Source organism: Ambystoma mexicanum, chromosome 6p, assembly GCF_040938575.1.
Source record: "Ambystoma mexicanum isolate Mex_15411 chromosome 6p, UKY_AmexF1_1, whole genome shotgun sequence".
Classification (NCBI taxonomy): domain Eukaryota; kingdom Metazoa; phylum Chordata; class Amphibia; order Caudata; family Ambystomatidae; genus Ambystoma; species Ambystoma mexicanum.
In genome coordinates, this window is record NC_090935.1 from 1,358,566,539 (window position 1) to 1,358,588,856 (window position 22,318).

The 22,318-nt window shown below is 45.0% G+C and overlaps 1 protein-coding gene across 8 annotated transcripts in view; it reads left to right on the forward strand.

The window, feature by feature from the left end:
• The window catches only part of NFIB (nuclear factor I B), an 870,278-nt gene that overhangs the window by 645,037 nt on the left and 202,923 nt on the right, over positions 1-22,318 (forward strand). For all 8 annotated transcript variants that reach the window (XM_069626065.1, XM_069626060.1, XM_069626059.1 and 5 more), the window contains one exon: positions 6,651-6,719. In XM_069626065.1, coding sequence (XP_069482166.1) covers positions 6,651-6,719 — 69 coding nt within the window. The remainder of the gene's footprint in view (positions 1-6,650; positions 6,720-22,318) is intronic.

Below are 22,318 nucleotides of genomic sequence, written 5' to 3' on the forward strand. Positions count from 1 at the left end.
TGGCACGAGTTATTGTTGCCTAGCTTACCATAACTGGTGAATTTCTGGGGGGTGTTCGGTTTTACTTGTAACCATAACGTCTCTTTAACAAAGATTTATCACTGAATTTCATAGGTTTTTAAAAGTGCAACATAACCATAACATCCCTTTAACAACTTTCTTTCTGTGAATTTCATAGGTTTTTATGAGTGAAAATGTTTCATGGTGTTACATCACTGTATATAAGTTATTAATAATTCCTCTTTTAAAATTTATGAAAGAACTGTAAACCTCATTTAACAAACATATTTTTTGCAACGCATACTGATGTGTGTCGTTATCAACATTGCACGCTGGGGATGCAAGTCATGGTTGAATTGCCTAGGGCATGAGGCTCGACCATGACCCCAGCCCCACCAAACCACCCCCGGTATCCACTGCACTTACCCGTCATCCTAGTTCAGTGTCCACTATACCCTGATAATGTGACCAATTGCCAGCGCTCATGGCTTGCATCCATGGCCAGTCTCCACAATCCATCGGGCATGGGCTTCGCCATGCAGCATTACCCAATAACCAAATCCGAGTAGACATTTGTCCTTGATGAGGGCCAAGCCCACTGCCCATGCAGCAAATCTAGATCTCTATTGTTTTGTACTTACATTTTGACACTTTGGAAAAAGTAAAACACAAGACAGATTTGCAAAACCATGCTTTGAGGTCCCTGCTGATGCTCCTCGTGAATGTTTGCTGCAGTCCTGTCCAGCACTTCAGGCTGTAACCAGGAGCAAAATTCTTTTCCCATTCAAACCTACCTTGATTTTGAAAAACTTTACCACATAGCCGGTCCCTAGTGGCCATGCCCACTTTAACCCCATTGCCGGTCCTTCATGGTCATGGCCAGTAGCCAGATCATCCAGGGCCACAGGCTATAACTGAGTCACCAAAGGTATATCATTATTATTTTACCTACATTATGACACTTTTCAGAAAATAAAACACATTTGCAAAACCATGCTTTCTGGTCCTTGCCAATGATCATTGCAGGGGTTTGCTGCAAATCGGTCCATGTTTAATTTTTTAAAAAGTAAAAAATACGAATATATCTTAGCCCCCTCCTGACAAAATCCATTTAGACTTTGCACAAACATTGAAGGTTGATTTTACCATCATTCTGAAAACCTTTGTGCAGATTCATCAAACAGCAACAAAGTTATAAGCCAGCTAAAAATGTCAAGACCTTCCCTCTAATTTTGCTCCCTCTTGACAAAATTCCACCAAACTTTGTAAAAACATTCAAATATGGGTCTAAAATTATTTTGCAAACCTTTGTGCACATTTGTGAAACAGTGCCAAATGTATAAGCCCTTCAAATATTCTGGCGCAAGGGACAGCTGCACAAGATGATCGGCCTGGGATTTCTGAACTACCTGGTCAAGACGATTGCAAGCTACCTAGGAGACAGCTTCTTCCATGTTGTCGAGCTTTCCTCATCATATCACATCCCATCCAAGCAGGCGTGTCACATGGATGGAACCTCGGACACTTCCTGTTCAACATCTTCACCAGATCTCCACAAGACCGACCTGGCACTGTATGCGGACAATGTTGCAGTCATCTCCCAGTCATTCAGCAAAAAGGAAGTGGCGAAGAACCGGCAAACTTCATTGGATACCATCTCGACTTGGTACAGCGATTGGCAGATAGAAGCAAGACAACTGCCCACGCTGTTCACTAGAAAGAAGATCAAGGAACATGCGCACATCAGCTTCAACAGGGAGACCATCAAGTGGGAGAGAATCAGCCGGTAGCTCTGTGTAACCCTGGACAGCAAACTCAACTGGAGAAGCTATAGCGAGAATACTCAGCAAAGGCAACCGGAGAGGTGGCAGCACTGTACCCACTCCTGAAGACCAAGTCTTTGCCCTTGCAGGCAAAGATCAATGCCTGCAAGGCGATCATCAGACCTACCATGACTTATGCCTCCCCAGCATGGATGACCTGCCATGAGCGATACTGTAAGAGTCTTCAGATAGTCCAGAACAAAGCCATGTGGATAGTCTCTGGAGCTCCACTCTTCACAAGGATAGCAGACCTTCACAGAGACCTGGACATTGAGGTGTTGGATAAACATCTAGCGAAGCTGAGTAAAAACTTCTGCCAGGGACTGGATCAGAACCCGAAACCTCTGATCAGAAGACTCTCTGCCACCACTGCAAACCCTTTCGACCGCTACCCGGTCCCTTCACAACAAAGACCCTGTGAAACCAGCCCTACTGTGAAAGTCCACAAACACCCTGAAGAATCCTAACCCGCGACTACATACTCAACCCGAGAATATGGAGTAATGAGGCTCAAGTCTCGGTATCCAATAATCACTGCTGATGTATAAAATCTATCAGCAAGTAGAAGAAAGAAGAGAAGGCTGTCAAAACTATATTGCACTGATGACTTCCGAGTAAGGGTGAAACTGGTATGCTTTTTCTGCAGCCTTCAGAACTGTCTGTCTTGGATTGAAAAAGCAATCTATAAAGTAACACTGCCATGTAAGTCCATGACAATTTTCTGGTGCTAATGGTTTGAAGTCTTGGCAGGATAGCTTAGGGGCAACGTGCTCGCCTTGGAAGCAAGACAACACGGAGCAACGCAGGTTTGATCCCCGGGTCCGCGCTCAGAAACCTCTGTTTATTAAGCGTGTTATAAATAACCTATCATAACCTATCATATCATGTAATTTGGGCTAGTTATCACACTGACAATACTTTTGCTCATGTGGCTCTGTATTGGAAGTACGCTTCCAGTGAGGTCGACTGGGAGGCGATGTGGCATGTGTTTGTGGCATGTGTTACTTGTGGCTTATGGCTTATTCTAATCATAAATGTGACAGTGGAATAATGTACAAAACAACTAAAATAGTAAGTACAAGAAAATCTGATTTCATAACCATTCCGTGATCTACACAGCACCCGAATCATATGTTTTGGCGGCCTTGCAATGAGCTGACTGTGTGGGGATGACACCGCTAGCTTCTTAAAATATGGTGCGAGCGGGCGCGGATCTGCTTCGGGAAAGTATGTCTCAGGACTCGCCATGAGGCACTGTTTTTGGAACGTCTGTGCATGAATATTAAATGCGAGCTCCATTTGCATGCAATGGGGCTCCCTGGCCTTGGACATCAGCATGCTTCATTTAGTCCTTGCGGGGCATTCATAAAATATTTACAAACGATTCATAAATGAAGAAGGGAAGAACCCCATGTGCTGATAAGATCTGTGATGCAGCCCATTCTGGCCTCTTCCAAGCCAGTTGAAGCAACATTTGGGAAATCTTGTGCACGTACAGATCACTGTTCATGGCGCAACGGTGCATATCGTAAGGCTCACCGCATCTGTCAATTGTACAGCTACACGGCAAATTCAAAGCGCATCCCTCTTGCCACAGGGGCGACCAATACAGTATTTAAAAATAAATAAGGGGCAGGAGCGGTGCGTCGTACACGCCATTACGTCAGCAGCCCTTTGCGTGGACGACGTACACTCCATTTTGGACCCACGTTTAGTAAAAGTCATGGACACGAGCTGACATTTTCTTTCTCTTAGCTACTGGATACACCATTCACACTTAACACGTCTTAACGCCTAGCCCTAAGAAAACAACACCGGTGTGATCTAGAAAAATAGTGATTGTCATCTTTCCAAAATGTTTTTTCTCTGGGCCTGATGTTTCGAAATGGATTATGTGAAATCCTGAAAATAGCTCAGCATCATCTTCTCCAAGCAGGAGTTGTGGTCTGGTGTTCAAATCTGTGCTCTTTCATCGGTGGAAAAGTGTTCTTGATTCATGGAAAATAAGTCTTTATTGAAAGGGACATTGTGCTTCTAACTGGAGCATGCAGTGAAATTCTGAGACCGGGTGCCTTACAAGGTGATGCGAGGAGCCAGACACTGGTTGGTAAAGACGGAGATGCAGTGCGTAAACTAAGACTGGCAATAGAATTGGAGTCATGTATAGTGGGATGAAGGCCATGCTATTATTGGGATGGAAGAGCGAGGTTGGGAAGAGGGAAGGATGCAGCTGCCTGTGCATCAAATTGGGGGAGTATTAAAAAAAAAAAAAAAAATGTGCTGTGTTGCTGCCGTCTAGTAGTCCCCGGTCACCTGTTCCACCCTCTGACATTCAGATCATGGTGCATGTGATATAGGCTCAACTGGACACCCCACAGGACTGCAACGAAACCTACATTTTGGGGGGCTAACTGGTTATGGGTGGGGCAACTTTAGAAACTGGGCGTGCCAAATTTCGAGGCTCTCCCCCCATCTTTCCTACCCCCAGGCTTGTCTGGCAGGGAGCACACATATCCTTCCCTTCTTTCCCCACCCGTCCCACTCCTACCAACCACCACACACCCTCACCCTCTACCTGCCAGAATGAGCTCCTCGGTCCAGCATTACACATAAGCGCACACATATATATACACACGCAATTATACATTCACTCACTCATTTAAACATCCCATTGACCATAGACTCACTCATGTACATGTGCACCCAGCCCTCAGACATCGCACTCATTGCATACACACTCCTTGCACACATACATACTAAGCTAACATGCAACACCCTTTCACACTGCTAGTTTCAGAAAAGACTTCCCTCGCCTCTCTGCCTAACAAAAAGCAAGTGTGCACATCAGCCCCCTCCCCTCGGATGTGAAAGAACACATAACGTTGTTATATGTTCTCTTGCATCCGTGGGGAGGGGGGTGATGTGTGCATTTCATTTGTGTAAGGCAGTGGAGTGATGGAAGCCTTAGCAGCTTTAATGTTTTGATGCGTGTGTGCAAATAAATGTTTCTGTATGAACACAGTAACACTTAAAAGCCACAGATTTTAGGAAAGGCTTCTCTCCCCTCTCTGAGTAACACAAAGAGCCCCGTTCCTCAGCTCAAATTTTGTAGGGCGGGTGGGGGGTGGGCTCAACCCAGCCGGCTCAATGGCATTGCACGTCTTGCCCCCACACATGTATGTTTTATACATCACCCCCAAGACTGAGAAGCTGCCGCTACAACAGTACATGCTCTTTGCTAAGCTCCCTGATAGGCTCCATGGAGTAAGGCCTGACATGACGTGCCTAGCCTCAGTCAGCAACACCCATAGCAGATAACCAAGTCTGGAGGAAATCTTCGGCCGAAAGCGTAACAAAGGACCCGATTTCCTTTTCAAAAAGCACCCTTACTTATGGTATTGCTGGTTTAAGGCTTTTTGAGGCAATGTCAGGGAAACAATCAAAACAATTAATCACTGTATGTTCCACCAAAAACAATGAGTTAACCTCCACCTTCCGCTAGGCCTTGCTTCTGATGTGAAGGCCCCCTGCCCTCCACGAAGGGCTATCATGCGAGTCTGCAGACGGGATTGGGCGTATTGTTTCTTATATAATATATGCTCTAGTCATGGATGGTCTTTTCTCAGTATTTTACTTTCTAAAATATTGAAATGATTTTGTTATGGAAACTTTCACACAATTCTTTCATGTCCTAAACAAAAATTCAAGCTCTCTGCTTGAAAATAAGTCTCCTCGGCTGTGCTGATATTAGGCGTACATGATTTGTTAAAGATGTATGATTGTATGCACATTTAGTCTCAAGAACATTAATGAGGGATGTACTGAAAACCCATCAGGATTCTGGCCCTCGAAGACTGGAGTTGGACAACCATCTGCTACGGGTTGCTCCCAAGCAAATAGCGAGCAGCCTAGAGTAGATCCTTTACGAACACCAATAACTTGCTAGCATTTCCGTGGTTTGATTCTATTGCATTTCTTTGAAGCATGTAGCTTGAAAAATGCACCGGAACTTGGAATAGAGAGACCTCTTAACTCTTCATTGGTTCAGGGTTGACCTACGGAGACCTCTTAACTAGCTCAAACGTGAGAGGATGGCTTTTGCACTGCATCTTAGATCGCATCTATGGCCTATGCTGCAGCAAGGCAAAGACATGCAGCTGCCACAAGCAGGGAGATGCCAGGTTTCAACAAATTCGACTGTTAAACATTGCATACAACCCCAAAGCAAATGATGGGGCCCGAAAATTGCACTTTGCCTTTTATGGCATAATTCCTTGTACTTGGCCTAGTTGTGTGTCCCCCACCCCCTCTTCCCTAGTTCATGCAGTCCCTGTAAGCAGCTCAGAGGTCCGAAGTTAGCTTAGACTAGGGCCATACTCTTGGAACACACTGACCACTCTTTGTTCAGGAGTAGCCTGTAGTTCAATGCGATTGAGTAGCTTGAACACTAGAAGTACTTTGGAGCACGCTGGTTCTGAGGTAAAGAGCAGGCTTAGAGCTGGTTGGATGGACGTGTCTTGGTATGTACAACTTCTTCACTAGTTGGCGGATCTAATCTGTAGCACAAAGATTTAGAGTATTTTGAACAATGCACCCAATCTTAGAATATACAGACAGATGTTCTATGTGATGTTATGTTGACCCTCTTACTCCTCTTAGGACATATGGATATGTCTTAATTTCTAGAGAAAACCACAGAATTCTTGGCAGTATGCGCTTAAGCAAAGAATTACAATTTGTCAAACGTTATGTCATGGCAACAAACTGATTTTGCTTCCACCCCCCCCCCCCCGAAATAGCTTTCTGATTATAAACTTCCTTTTTCAGGGTACCTGGAGGAAAGTTTTGTGAAGTCTGGAGTCTTCAACGTGTCCGAGCTTGTGCGGGTGTCCAGAAGTAAGTGATAAACTGAATTCAGTGGCTTTGCACCGGATCAGCCGGTAGACCATTTGTACTGTGCTTATGCTCTTTACCAATGCTAGGCATACCCCACCTAAAGTCTGAGTAGTATGGGGCGGGGCCTATGTTCTCAGTATGTTCTGGGGACGTGAGGCATAATGACTCAAGATCATTTTGTTTCTGCATGCTTGGAAACTGATAGGATATGTTGTACCTGTCACTTCTAGATAAAAACAAGAGGGTACACACCGAGTAATTTGTGTGCAGGGTATTGAGGGGTGTTGTGGTGAAATCCTTCTCAACTAGACAAGATTACTAACATTGAATCATGGACTAGAGGGGCATCAAGGAACCACTTTCAGGGACCGGCGTGATGCAATAAAAACATCTGCGTCCTGCGATCAGTTGGGATGTGGCATGCTTTCATAGGAGTCCTGTTTTTCAAGGGGATGCCCCTATTTTAACCTTCGAAATGGAGTCCTACATGATGTAGGACCACTACCCACTATTGGATTAAGACGCCCACCAAGAATTTAAAACACTATGACCTAATAAGAGATCTTTAAAATTCCATTCTACACACCCAGTATGGGCGGATAATGGACATTTTTCAAATTTACTTTTTAATATAGGGGGAATCCTAAATGCCAGACCTAGGAAGGGGCAGCACATAGATTTTGTTGAGCAAATAGACACCTGATTAGCAGATGTGGTAAACTGCTAGCCCATCAACAATGTATATATTTTTTGGTTTCTCGGTTTCTTTCATAACCTCCATGTCGGCAACATTATTTTCATAGGAAACCAGGTTTCCTGAAGAAAAAGAATTCACATTTTGTTTGGTAAAAAAATAATTATCCCCAAGTCATTGTGTTATGTAAAAATTGTTGAAGTATTCCGTGTTATAAATTAACATTTTTATCATCACAGTGTCTAAGTTCCTCCAGTTCTGATTTCTGCCATACAGTAGGTTTAGTCACTTCAAAAAAGACTAAATGTCACTATTTCAAACTTTGGTCCAGCGGCCTCAAAAGTGTGCATGTGTTCATTTAGTCGAAGGTAAGAGTTAGATGTTAAGAGGAGGATCTGTCGTATTCAACATTCTTGTGAATGCCAGAATCTGGGCTGCTTGGTTGAGTTGTATGAGCTGCACTGACATGAACGTTGTGCAGTAAATTGAGCCGCTAGCTGCCAGTTTCACACTTTAACAATCGTACCGAGGCTGAGTACACCCTTATACCCAGGCCCGGCTAAAGATGTCTGGGTGACCATTTCAAGATGATGGTTGGGGCCCCCTTGCTTAGAGCAGAAAACACTCTGAGGCACCCTTAGGGTGCATACATCATAATAGAGACCAAGAAATACAGCCGGAGTTTAATAGCCACCGATTATCAGCAGCAGGGAGCTAAAACACTAAATGCCCCCAAAAAAGTTATACATCTTTCTTTGTCAGCAAGTGACTGATGTGGAGGAACCGGTGAGAAAGGGCAACAAGGTGATAACACTTCTGTATATCCCGAGGGAAGTGATGATCAGCCAGATTTACCTACATTTCAAAAAGAAAAACCTGGAGATCCGTGTCACCGGATGCCCCGCACACATCCACCTAAGAGACGCCCATGGCCCCACCCACATGGCTAAAAAAAAGCAAACACAATGGTATGAACCCAGAAAAGGGGTGGGAATTGCTAACTGTGCTTTCTATCCACCAGCTCCTCCATGTGATTGGCTACAAACATTCTGCTAGTGGCCAATCACATGATGGTGTGTAAGGGGTTTCTGACACTCCTGGAAACCCAGAGACTCCAAGCTCTTCCTAAAAGACCCGGTTAAGTGCCTGGAAAACCAGTGTGCCTCGGCTGAACCCAGAGACTAGGCAGGTCTGGCTCTAGCACAGGCAGCTTGTAAGGTAAGCACAACAAAGCAGAAATTTAGAGCCACAGAACGAAAGTAATATCATAGCTCTCAACTCACACGATTTTGGCGGGTGTCACCCGCCTTGTAAAGAGCGGACTCACCCGCCAAGCCTCCTGCAGGCCCATTCATTTCAATGGGCCTCTCACCCGCCAAAAAGAAAATCGGGTGTTTTCACCTGCCTTGGTGACCAAAAAGGTTGGGAGCTATGTTCACCCGCTTTTGTGACTCAAATGGTTGAGAGCTATGTAATATACTATATTGCCTTGGTATAAGACTGGCAACATGGGGCAGTTGCTGGGGCCCCCCTGAGACACGAGGCCCCTTTGTACTGAAAAAATGGATGCCGTTCCTGTCACAATCTCTTTATATCAAGTTGTGCACCTGATGATATGCTTCACTGTGACGCAGCAAGATGAACAGGACAGCAAGCGGGTGAATAACCCTGTATATCAGTCCGCCACACAGACAAACGACAAAAAGAACGTGTACGTTTGGTAAGAATGCGGTTTTCAGTTTTGACTTTTAAAGCAAAGGTGCAATATGCAGTACAGAATGTGTTTTTTTTTTTATTAGTATCTGGTGAGCTAACAGAACTCCGTTGCCGAATCCTTCGCTATGCTCCACTAACTGAAAACAAGCTCTGCCTGAAGGAGTGCTTCGTGCAATGAAGTGTGGGTCTCGGGACGCTGGCGCCTGCCTTGGGCCTCGGATATCAGAAATGGGCATCGATTTCTCAGACTAATCAAAACAACGAGCGGAGGATTACAAAAATGAACAGCTCTTTGAAAATGCTGCAACCATATTTGAAAATGGCTTTTTTGCTGAAAGCACACAATCTGTACATTGTATATGGTGTGCTATGCCGTAATACCCGTCCCATTGTATTGGCTCAATTCTTCCATCAATATAGTCCTATTTTTAAAAAGATGCTTTAATCGGTACTCAATAATGCAGCTGTCAGAATAGGTAACAAAATGCTTAATCGCAGCACAGGTTCGAGATATATTCCACAGCGTTTATTTTTCAATCAGTACAGAAACTGGATTGGTGAAGTCGCCTGTCAGTCACGGAAGGACATGGCAATAGCTATTAGGACGGTGGCGCGTGGGACGGAAACGTCAGCAGCAGCCCCACGAAAGATCACGTGATATACGCGTTTTACGACAGCCTGGGAAACGGGCAGACTGCACGGGCCTTGCGGTTTTATCGGCCGTCAGACCGCTTGTTTGCTTTAATTAAGCGGTTACGCCACCGACGGGCCGTGGGGACCTGTAAACCCCAAGTGTGTTTCTCATTGGGGAAAAGTTACACATTTTACTGCTGGTCGGTGCTCTTTCGAAGCGGCGCGTTAGAGGGCCAAGCAAAGAAGCTGAGCTCATTCGAACTGCCAGAACTCTAAACTGCCAAACATTCCGAAGCCGTGACATCACCCTGTAACAACACGAGCTCAATCCACACTGGACGATGGCGCAGGCGTCAACTATGGGAACATTCTGAAATGACAAAGCATATGTAGACATCTCAGTAATGTTTGACCTGGGATGGGCCAGTTTCCAGCAGGAATTCACCAGCATCATGGCTGGAGTTGTATAGCGACATGGCAAATGCAACATGAATGATGGATTAATCAGTCAGTGGCATAACAAAATGTGTGGGGGCTACTGATTCCTGCCACCCAGGACCAGTGCAGTCCTACGTCCAATCCAGCGACCTTCGATTAGTGCCCTGTTTCTTGCACCACACGAAGCACAAAGTTGTCCATTATGCACCAGTGTCAACTGTCAAGTTCTGGATAATCAGAACTCCATGGTCTGCCTGGGCATAGTTTAACCTCTTCACCTGTACACTTTAACCAAAAGTCACTTTAATAAGGGGGAGCAGTGAGTGCTCCAGGACCCCAGGAAGAATATCAAATGTCTCACCCTAGCATTGTGCACCCCCATTGCACATTCTGCTAGAGGCTCAAAGCTGCGCCCTGCTCCCAAGAACAGGAAATAGAGAGAAGTAAACCATTTTCCGCAGCCTCCACAAACAGCTGCTTATGTTGGATGCATCCTTCCCATCCACATCTGGCAGCATCGGAATAACCTTGATTGGCAGGAAGATTCCTGCCACAGGCGTCAGAAACCTTCAACTGGAGCTCACTTTCCAGGTACATGGATTAGGGGTGGAAAGATATTCTTTTTCTTTTTGTAAAAGTTAATTACAATTCAGGCTGAACAGTTTGCAATTTCTTAAAAAACGCAGCTCAATGAAATATGGCATTACAAAAAATATAATTAGAATTTGTGAATTGCTTGGCTTTAACCATTTTTGTCACTTTTTTAAACAAATATTTGTGCACAAATCAATTGATTACTTACCACTTTTGATACAGTTGTTGTAATGGATTAATGTTCTTTTTGTCATTATCTCTCGGAAATCTCTTTGGCAGAAATGGCAGATGCAGGCAGGTGGTTGTGGTGATTCGTAATTCACTTAAATGCACAGTTGGTGCCAAAAAAATCATGGTGCAGGTCCTTCTTCGTTTCTCCAAGTCGTAAACCGACTGAAGTCTCTGAACTAGGTCTCTGGCTTTACGCTTCATATCTGAAATACTACATTAGCCCTCATTATTGTTTTGCTGATATAACCGGCAAACATTAATACCATTACCGGTTCCTGATCTACCAGAATTACTGGCAGATTTACAGGTGCCGGCAATGGTAGGTTAATCCACAGGGATTGCTGTATTTCCTGTAATACTTGTGGGGGTAATGTTGGCTGTTTTTTGATGGTGGGGTGCTTGTTACCTCCAGCACTTGGCTGGAGGTAAATCGGGCTACCCCACCGGCAAACTTCTAGTTTGCCGGTGCGGGAAAAGTGGCGGTAACGGAATTACAACCACTTTTTCCTGAACCTCCAAACTTGTACTGAACCCCATTGAGTGTCATCATTGAAACATTGGCCTTCTCCTTTAAATTCCTCCCCAATATAGCTTTCCCTCGTTTTTAAGAACCATTGGGTCAGTCAGACAACACTGCAACAGTTTTAATGGGCATAATATCATCATCGTTACACAGGCAGCATGAAAGCAATATTTTTTTAAAAAATACAGTAGGAATGAATTGATACGAACCTATGCAAGAATTTAGGAAAAGGACTGTCCTTTTCAAGTAGATGGCATTTCCGCTGTACGAGGTCATGTTTTGGCACATAAGGGATTTCTTCTATTTGCCTGTATGTCATATGTGGCTCTCTAAATGTTTTGGACTACGAATTTCATAACCCCCAAGATAAACTATGCTGGCTAGGGCTGACAGGAGTTGTAGTCCAAAAAGACAAAAGACCACTTTGGAAGAGATGGACTTTCCTGAGTAGGCAATGAGCAATAATGTGCCCAGGCTTTTCACTCCCACCCGAGGACCCATTTGACTCGTTCTGAAAGCACCAAGTGACAAACCCATTCAAGAAAGAACCAAAAATGGGTTCAAGAGAAGTGTCAATGCCATTAACTATATCAGTGGTTATGGGCCCTCTCAGAATAAGAGCTCTTCTGCGTGCCACCTCGAGCTCCCAGTGAGGCATTATCTGTGGTTTTATTTTCACAGGTATGTGGAGATGCTGGTTTTCTACTACAATGGGCTCCTATTTTTGTGGTAATTATCTTTCCACATGTGTTGCGTTGAAAAATGTGGTGCTTTAATGCTTGTAATGGGATGCTTGTAGACCTGGGTTCCTGCACATCAAGCCAAAATCCATTTTCACCTTTAACCGAAATGACTTCCTCAACAGCAGCCATTTAAACAACTGCAAAGGGTAATCCATATTGTTTAAAGCATCCCTATTGTGTTACTTTACAATAGCCTGCAAGGGATGACTGACCACTTGGTGAGTGTAGCAAGTCACGTATTTATTTTTACAAAATCAATACTAAAACGTAGTGTTTTTGGTCTTAATTTATGCCCAAAAATCAGTAACAAATTGAAAACTGGGAGCCATGTGTATGACTCATCAGTGATAGTTTTTCTATGGAAAACACCTGTAGAGCAAGTGGAGTCGGAACCCACTTGGCCGCACAAAGCTGATGGCCCTCTGTGCTGCCCGGTTCCATCTTGTCTTCAATCCCCTTTGTTTTCCCTTCTCCCCACTGGTGACATCTCCTTATCATCTGCATCTTTTGTCTTCTGCACCAGCACCCGTGGGTTACAGCTACATGCAGTGTTGATGCAGTGGGGCTCATTGGCCTGAGCGGAGCACCACTGGAAGGGAGCGTCTAAGAGCCCTTCTACAGCAGGCCATGTGCAGGACTCGCCCCTGTTGCGCGTCTCCTGATAAGGCCATCGGCATCATGGATAAAGACACCCCATCCTTTAATCATCACTCCTGCATGCAAGAAAGGTACAGGGAGGCCGCTGACTGTGCGACAGCCTGATCCCTTTGGGCCCTGACTCGCATTTTGTGTTTCTTGCCTGCCATCTATCACCCTAGCTGATAATATCATAAGCACCCTCAAGGGTGGGCAACAGCAGCTATTTCTGAACACCCTTGCTTCACGCTGGACTGTGTCAGGTTTTCCGGCACCTAATGGCCACCGTTGGCCACACACTAAGGCTTAAATAAAGGGAGCAGCAGGGAAAATTAATAGTATCAGGACATATGATGGCAATCCTTGGCTAATGGTCACCCTCTGTCTAATTCTATACAATATCTTGAACATTATTGACTTTGTCAATGCTCATTACTCTAAGCATAGTGACGTAATAAAGGCGGAAGAGTCCGTGTTAGTATAACACTTCACGCTTTAATGTCCTTAGTTCAGAACAGTCCAGGGAAAACACTTGGTACAGATAAGACGCCAGGACACTGAACACCGCACTCCCCACACCCCTTTCAAGCCACCTCAATCTCTAACTGAACGGTCCCCATGCCACCAACGTTCCACAAAAGATCGAACGGTGACCTCACAGAGATAAGCGCTCACACGCCAGTGCGACACATCCTCCTCTCTTATGCACCAACATAACAAATGCATGAAATGTTGACCAGCAATGTACCACACACCATGACAACACTGAACACTCCAGCCTCATCACTAAGTGGCTGGCTAGTTAGTAGACCTGAAGCAACAAAGGAAGAAAGGACAACCCTCACTGAACCACCAACGGACCACTGGCAACTAGCCACATCACGGTATCACAGTATATACACTGCAACACCATTCTCACAACCAACTAAGCACACCATGCTAACCAATCTAATGAGCGAACGTCATCCCCAACAACCAACCGGAACACACCGTGCCAACCTCTACTACTAAGCTAACTGCACTCTTTGACCATACCAACCGCACAAATGTACAAAGATGAGACCCACCGAATTGTAGAAAAAGGGCCCAAATATCCCCCCAACCTGTCCCGGACACCATGGACCCTTGAGAACCAAAAAAAAAAAAAAAACTCCAACACCGGTCTTGAGCTCTACCTCAAGACCCCAGGCCTGCCACACCTGGCATTCCACAGCCACAAATAGAACACCAACATAAGCAACTTAGGGGGTTCGGATTCCATCCTCGTCGCCAGTGACGTAATTAAGGCGGAAGAGTCTGTGTTAGTACAACACTTCACACTTTAATGTCCTTGGTTCAGTACACTGCAGGGAAAACACTTGGTACAGATATGATGCCAGGACACGGAACACCGCGCTCCCCACACCCCTTTCAAGCCACCTCAATCTCTAACTGACCAACGGTCACCACACCACCAACGTTCCACAAAAGACCCAACAGTGACCGCTCAGAGATAAGTGCGCACACGCCACTACAACACATAGCTTAAATGGGATGCCACTGGAAGACTGCTTTACTGCTTTTTCCAATCGTGGACTTTGATTACGCAAGTCATGGATAGCAGGTGCTTCAGTCCAATAGGTTAAGTACTTTAACTCCCAGAATGCATTGGTTTGGTAAATGAACAACTGGGACTTAAAAGGCTTTGTCTTGGTGACAATCCTACAAAAGAGTATATAAGCACTTATTGACATTACAACAGGATATTAAGGTTCAAGTGTTGCGGCCATTTCAAACCCATCAATGTAGAGTTTGTTTGCATGCACAAATGGCTTTACTTCAGAACTCAACAGAATGCGGTCCTGTTCACATGCAGAGCTCTGAAGGTTCCCACAGCTATGTGTGAGAAGGCCACCTAGTCCTGTTTTTGCTTCTAATGCTCTGACTTGTATTCTTCCTTAATTTCACATGAGAAGAAAAAACTGCAAGTCCCACAATTCAAAGGGAATAAAAGGGACCGCATGGTCTGGGCTTCAGGGGAAACTTGAGAGCTCTGCTCATGCGCGTTCCTTTTGTTAATATTTGCTTTGCTTTCACGTTTCTGCTTCATCCCCCTTTCTCATACTCGTCATTGGGGGTTTGAGGGACATATTCCCCCACTTCCCAGCGTTGGGAGAGGAGATACATCCAGGGCATAGTGAATCCTGGGGGTGCTAAAGGGGGGAAGGGGAAGGTCTTTTTTCAGTGCTGTTCCAGAGTCATAGGCAAATAGGCACAGCCATAATCGGATCTTATGTCCTTTCAAATGCAAGGCTTTCCATCTGCTGCCCTGCCAATTACCACCCATGAGAGGGGCATTGGAGGAGGCATCTTGGGAGTTGCAAAAAGTTTCCACATTGACCTGTCCACCAATTAACTATAAATCTATGTATTCATATTAAGCAAGGTAAACAATGTGCTGGTGAGAAGGGTGCCTTAACGTGATGGGTTGGGACAAAAGACACGTTAGTTCTTTCGTGAACAAGCAAATTCCAGCCGGGAACATGAACATGTGTTGAAAATCACCTTTTACAGAATGTGAAAAATGTAAACAAGCCGCGCCCCAATTGGACTGTTACTATCTTGGTAAAACAGGGATAACTTGGTATCTTTAAGAATGTATTCCTTAACTATTAATACCTATTCATGAAGGCTGTGGTACATGGACCAACATCAATTTGGTTTTGGTTGGCCTGTGTTGTGACAATAGGCCAGCCTTCCCTTCTCCCCACCAGAATTGTAGTCTCATACACTGCTTATGCCGCTGCACTCTTCATTCACGTTACACTCACCTGTGAGACCATCCCGCCTCCCACAGAGCCTTGTGCTGGAAAACCTTTTACCGCTGTGTGATAGGTTTAGGTGACTGGGTGGCAAAGTTGACAGATTGAACCATCATCAAGTCTGTGTTAAAGTTCTCTTCAGTCATCAATGAACCACCCTCCAATCAGCAACTCATCTCTGCTGCAGCCACATAGCCTACTCCCACCTCACTCACCACTCCCGGCTACTCCATATCATGTACTTGGACAAAAGACAAATACTTGTGTTACTAATGAATTGAAACTCCTGTCTAATCACACTGAATGTGAGGAAGGCATGCAGTGCCAATCAACAACTTTGTTTTTAAGATCAGCCTGGCTGTCCTAGCATTGAAAATAAACAATTTTACAATTGCTCGACGGATGGGTTGGCATGAGTCTGCCACCAATTGCTATCAATCACTGACCAGAAAAGGAAAAGTGGATATGTCTGACCCTATAGCATGGGTATGCAACCTTTGGCTCTCCAAAGGTTTTCGACTACACATCCTACCAGTCCTAGCCAGGATAGTCAATGGCGAGGCATCATGGGAATGGTTTTCCAAAACATATGGCGAGCCACAGGTTGCAGACCCCTGCCCTAGATCACATGACTCCCCCAGCGTGTTCACACATGAAGCAGTTGCCCCATGCACTGCCTGGAAATCTAGGAACGGCCTTCCTCGCAATGAAAATAAATAATATAAGCATGGGCTCTTCACCTAGGTCTTCAACTGCACAGATTTAAGAGCCGTGGGGCCAACACACATAGCTTTACATCTGGAAATGGTTAAAATTCACACGCATGTAAATTACACACAGTGGTCAAAGTGAACATGAATGGTCAGGAGCGGCATTCCGCTACTTTTATTTTTTACTGTTCCAGTTTCACTACTTTTTGGAAGCATTTTCAACATTCTAGAGCTGCTCTTTTTGGAGTTAAAGCACGCTTCTCCACTTTACCACACAATAGCATTCACAGCTAAACTGCCATCTTTTTAATGCAATTGGTTGTTAACCAGCATATCTGCAACCCTTGAAAAACGTTTTGAATGTTGCTCCCTTCCTGCCTACTGTGTCCCCCGCCGGTGTCAGATTTTCACTTCTTTTTTTTATACGCTTATACCACTAATTGCACACGACTCAGAAAAGGACGTTTTTACGAGTTGAAGTGTAAAGAACATGTATAGCCTACCCATAGATGGGTACTTTACACACACATAATGTGCAAGCAGAGATGCTTAAGTTGGTGTTCCCAGGTGTGTGCCAGGTAGGGGACCTGAGAGGACAATGCAAATATTGGTGAATGCCAGGCGAGGACTGGGAACCAAAAGTAGTCATGGAAGTGCTTATGAAAGTGGCACCACAATATACCATGCAAGCAAGCACCACCCCTCTCAGGAGGATTTGGAGGGTTCTATTACTAGAACATTTTGAAGAATTGGTCCAAATAGTGAAATTTAAACCAAATTTGTCCCAATATAGGGATTAAAAAGCAGATCAGCACAGCTAATGTAAGCGGAAAGGATTGTCATGGATTGCCACTGCAACTCTTCACGACGTAGTGTAACTTCTGAAAGAAAGAGGGGCACCTCCTCTTAACACTAGCTGATGTTTGGCAACCAGTATTCTCCTCGTACATTAACTCACCTATTCCTGTTCCAATCAAGACATCATCTGCCCATTTAGCCCCTATTTCCAGACCTTGATTCAAGCAAAGGCGTGCAGCTCTCACCACGAACCAGGGACAGTCCCCATGGGAAACACTACACCTGTCCCCCAGGCCCACTGGCTAGGGAGGGGCACTGCACCTCAAAATAAAATTGATGATTAAAGGAGATGGGCTACACCCTGAGTTCTTAGATCAGTAAGGGACACACACCAGAGTGGATATTATAGGGATCCAAACGGTGACCCCTCTTTATTTAATAAAACCACTTATGTCTGTTTTACATTTTCCCTAGGATTCCCCTGGCGTGAGTTCCAACTGAATGGCGACCTGCTACGTGCTTGGAGGGGTCTCATGGACCCTTAGGGTAAGTCTGGTGCAACAGACCCCCTACCTAACCTTAGGTACCACCCACACAAAGTGTGAGGCCAGAGGATGGCCTCTGTGGGTGATCCCATCTTGCTAGGTGACCTAAAGCAGGCCACCACACCGGGGTACCAGCTCCATACCTACCCCTTTTACATACTTGACATTCTTATAATGAATATTTCAGCCCTACTTAACTCTTAATCCTACTTAACATTCCCCCTAGCAGCTACCCCCATACTCTGTGCTTCCCCCAATTAACATGCTACTTAACACTTAATAAATATATACATATAACTATACATACATGTATACATTGACTTACAACATATATACTACATAAAACACTATGTCACAATGGGATGACTGCTGCAGTCAGTCACCCCTTCACAGTACCTTGACGAATGTAGAGGAGCAGATGATATCATCTCCAGTGCCCGCCCCCTCAGCTCTGTCATACTGGAAGCAAAGCAGGAAGACTATGTGCATGGCACAAGGTATCGCCTCAATACAGCACACAAGATATGATGGACATTATGCACTCAGACAACCGTATTCAATGTACCCTCACACTAATATGGTGGAAGGATGTCGGCATACATGATTGGACATAGAAGAGCTGTAAAGCAAGTCAGATGAGAGTAAAGTGATGTCATGGTGGTAATGATTCACATTTATATAGCGCTATGAACCCACAGGCATCTGAGCACTGCTTATTACCCACGGTGTGTGGTGCTCATTTATCGACCTCAGAAAGGCTGAAAGACTGAGTTTGGCCCTGCCAGGATTTGAACCTGCGTCGGCAGGCTCTGCACGGATGTCTAAGCAAGCGATCTACTCGCTGTGCTAGCTGACCGGCAATGAAAAGAAGATGCTAATACGTACTGAAACGATATGCGAAAGTAACAAGAGAAACATGTATGCAGAGGCGAAGAAACCATATATGCAAAGAAGATATGTAACCAGACGCGTATTGAATGTATATACGCAGAAACGCAAGGTAGATGAGATGAATAGAAGGACGTTGGATGGTGTCAAAACTACCTCAGAAACGAACCAGGGCTGCAGATCAGAAATGCTGCAGAAAACAGCTTCATGCAAGGAAAAAAAAATCTGTTGACTGAGGATGATGACACAGAAAGCCATAATTGGAAAGCACAAAAGGAGTGAACCAGGATAAGCTATGAATGAAGGGCACATTTCTCTTGGATTAAGCAGAAGCAAAAACCTCTGCAAGTGCCAAGTATTGGACAATCAAGGGTGCAGAAAGCACACTTAAGATGGAGTAACCAAGTATCCAGAGGCTTATAGGCGAAATAGCGCCCAGCATAATTAAATCAAATAGCAGTAAATAACAGGTTGAAATTGACAAATTCGTAGACCACTGACTCGTGATGCAAGACTTGAAAACAAGCATCAGATGAAGATAATGGTGTACCCTGACTCCCTCAAAAGCCCCACAGAAGAAAACCGTCAGCAAGGTCAACTACAAAGGAGAAGCCTTGGCTCATTGTCTAACTGATGAGAGATAGTAGGCTAATTGGCCAATGTGGGCAGTGGTCTGACATTGTTCCCCGCACCTGGGTTTCGTTTTGCTTGCGTGTTGCTAGGGAGCCGAATGTCCAAAGTTGAGAATGTATGCCAACCAATCATGAGTGGTTATCTAGCGGACTGCCAAACAATGTTGCACAGGCCAACCGGCTGCTATTACTCTGCTATAATCTGTATTATACGTATTAAGTGGTGGTTAAAGGCGTGCCTATTAGATAAGGGGCATCCAGTGATAGTACTAATACTTATGATATATAGGTACATATTCTGCCTTAACCAATCCCTCAGTTCGATAGGCTTTATAGTTTGGCACGTACGATGATGTCATAGATGACGCATGTTGCAGTATAAAGCCTGTGTATAATCGAAACTTAAGTGTGAGTGCGTGGACTACATTTCACCATTCGCCAGATTGCCCTACTTTATTTGAGCTAACATTTAAGTAGACTTTGCCATAGTCTTTGAGTCTGTCTGGTTATTGGCGTCTTAGATCATTGTTGGTAACTCCATCGAGCACACAAGACTCTCCAAGGTGCTAGTACACACGCCTGTCTACGGTGATGCTGGCTCTGTGTTGGCTGGTGCAGGGCTGAAGTCAAGGCTGGTTGTTGGCTTGTTGGTTCTCCTGATGCTGGATGGTGCCTGGCAGGGGCCTGTCCCCTACAGGTGATGGCTGGACTTGGCCACTCTTCATTTCTTCAGTGTGGCCCTGCCCATCACACTGGGACACCTACACTCACCGTGCAGGCTGTGCTCTAATCAAATCCTGGGCAGCCCCCTGCACGAGTAGTGCAGGTTTGGGGGTCTGCCCTCACTCACGGCTGCACCCACAGCCCTTCTTGATCTTCAGGGTGGGTAAGTTGGCTGGGCGGCCCATGCACACTCACTGCCACACCCACAACATTGTCATTATTTTCAGGGTGGGCCCCATTGCCTGGGAGATCTACCCGACATCACTGCCATGGCCGCCGCACCATTTTGACTTCGGGTGGCGTCCCCATTGTCATGGACATGCCACTTGCTCACCCGCGCTCCTCGTGGCCATCTTTGTTTGGGCCGATGGTGGGCTGGATGATTTATTCCAAGACCAAAGCAGAGAACACATACACATAAATACATAAAACACACACTACACTTTTAATGAAAACATGTATTACCCTGGTGTCTCTGCGTCTTTATTCCTAGGTGTTCCCCTCAGGTGGTGATGGGATCTATTCTTGGCTGTTCAAGTTTTCGTCGCTGCGTGGGCACTGGCTTTTTGTGATTATTCTTATGCTTTTGATATTTACATTATTGTACTGGACTTGTCTGTGTAAAAGTGCACAGCCCTACATTTGCACTCGGGGGAGGTATGTGCTCACTCACTAATGCTTAAAATATTAAAATGCACGAAATTGACGAGAGAATGGCATGCAATCAGTTGGCTGTTAGAAGCAACGGGTGTTTTGAAAACTGCGTAGGTTCAAAAGGTTCACTGAAAGCCAAAATCAATGCTTACGTTACCACAAAGAAAATTGGAGAAGTTTCGTTTTTTGCGTGCATCGACTGGGGTTCATGTAAAATATTTACTCATTTATGAAAGCAAAGCACCTAAGTGAGTTGTCTAAGATTTGTTGCAAGGTTTTTGTTAAATAAGGTGACATGTTTCCGTCAGGAAACGCTGGTCTGTAAGAGCGCCTGGCCTTGGGGCTTGCAGATGTTTTGTTGCATGTTGTGCTCTGCAGCAACGCCTTGAAAGAGATACTCTAAAGAAAGAAGCTCGGCAGGTGTGCGTGCGCCGACTTATCACCACTTTGTACGTGGAAAGGATCTGAGCGCTGTAAAGGCAGACCTTGATTCCATCCATCAGAGAATTTAGTTTCAGCCTTGAAGTTTCATTTTGGGACCAGCCACTTGAAAATTACTAGGAACAAAATGTCAGCGGTGCAGTGCTTGTAAAATAAGTAAGAAGTCATGTAAGGTTAGTTCAGATGGGAAAGAGTGGTGCCATCTTGATCCAATGGGTAGTGTGAAGATGGAATTAGTTTATTAGAAGAACGTTTATGGGCTCACTTCAATTTCTTTAACTTCTGTATGCCTAATGCGGCTGCAAGTGATGCATTATATGGGATCCTTCAATTCATGAAAGGAAATTGCTTGTCCAAATCTCATTGCACAGGCTGTGTTTGCTCATCAAAACAAAAGAGGTGATGGCTAAAAGGTTTAGAATGAATCTTAACCTCTGGCTTCGCTCCAGACCATCGTTCTTCACCTTCCAAACCAATACGAAAGGGGAAAGACCATATGCAAATCAGGCTTTGTCCCACCCCAAAAGGGACAATCCAGCCCAAGCTGCTTGGTCACATCCCTTCTGCACGAGACCACAAGCATCCCCATCAGCTTAATCTGTGTTTTGGGGGCGCACTCTAATTCACCTAGTGATTCACTCTTTGTTACGGCTGCAGCAAACCCAATTCAGACAGGGCTTTGTTCATACTACTGCCTGCTTTCCTACATGCCAGACAGATAAGTTTTCGCAAACCATGAGCTTTTCTGTCATGTTTGAAGGTTTCTGCCAGTGCCCATGAACACTAACCTCCGCTCACTTGAACAGTGGTGGCAATCCATTTATGGTTGTCAGTAGCTCATCTCACATTTACAAATCGCAGGGGTGATGGGATGTGAGTCCCTTTGTCATGCAGCTTGCCCTTCTTCCTACATGCAAGTCTCCTTTAGGAATCGTGGGGACCGTGCAGAAGATGTGGGAGCAGTCTGCTTGCAGCATTGTTTGTGAATGGGCCCAACGTGTTCAGATCACACTGCTAATGATGTATTGAGCCGAGGCATTGTCTATAGCAGAGGTCTGCACGCTACAGGTCACCAGAGGTTTGACTCACTATTGACTGTTGGTTAGTGCTGAAGGGAGTTGTAGTCCAAACATCAGGCTGCGGTCCCCGGTACATAGCAATAACTAGTACAATGGTGCACAGGTGCCATATTAACTGTG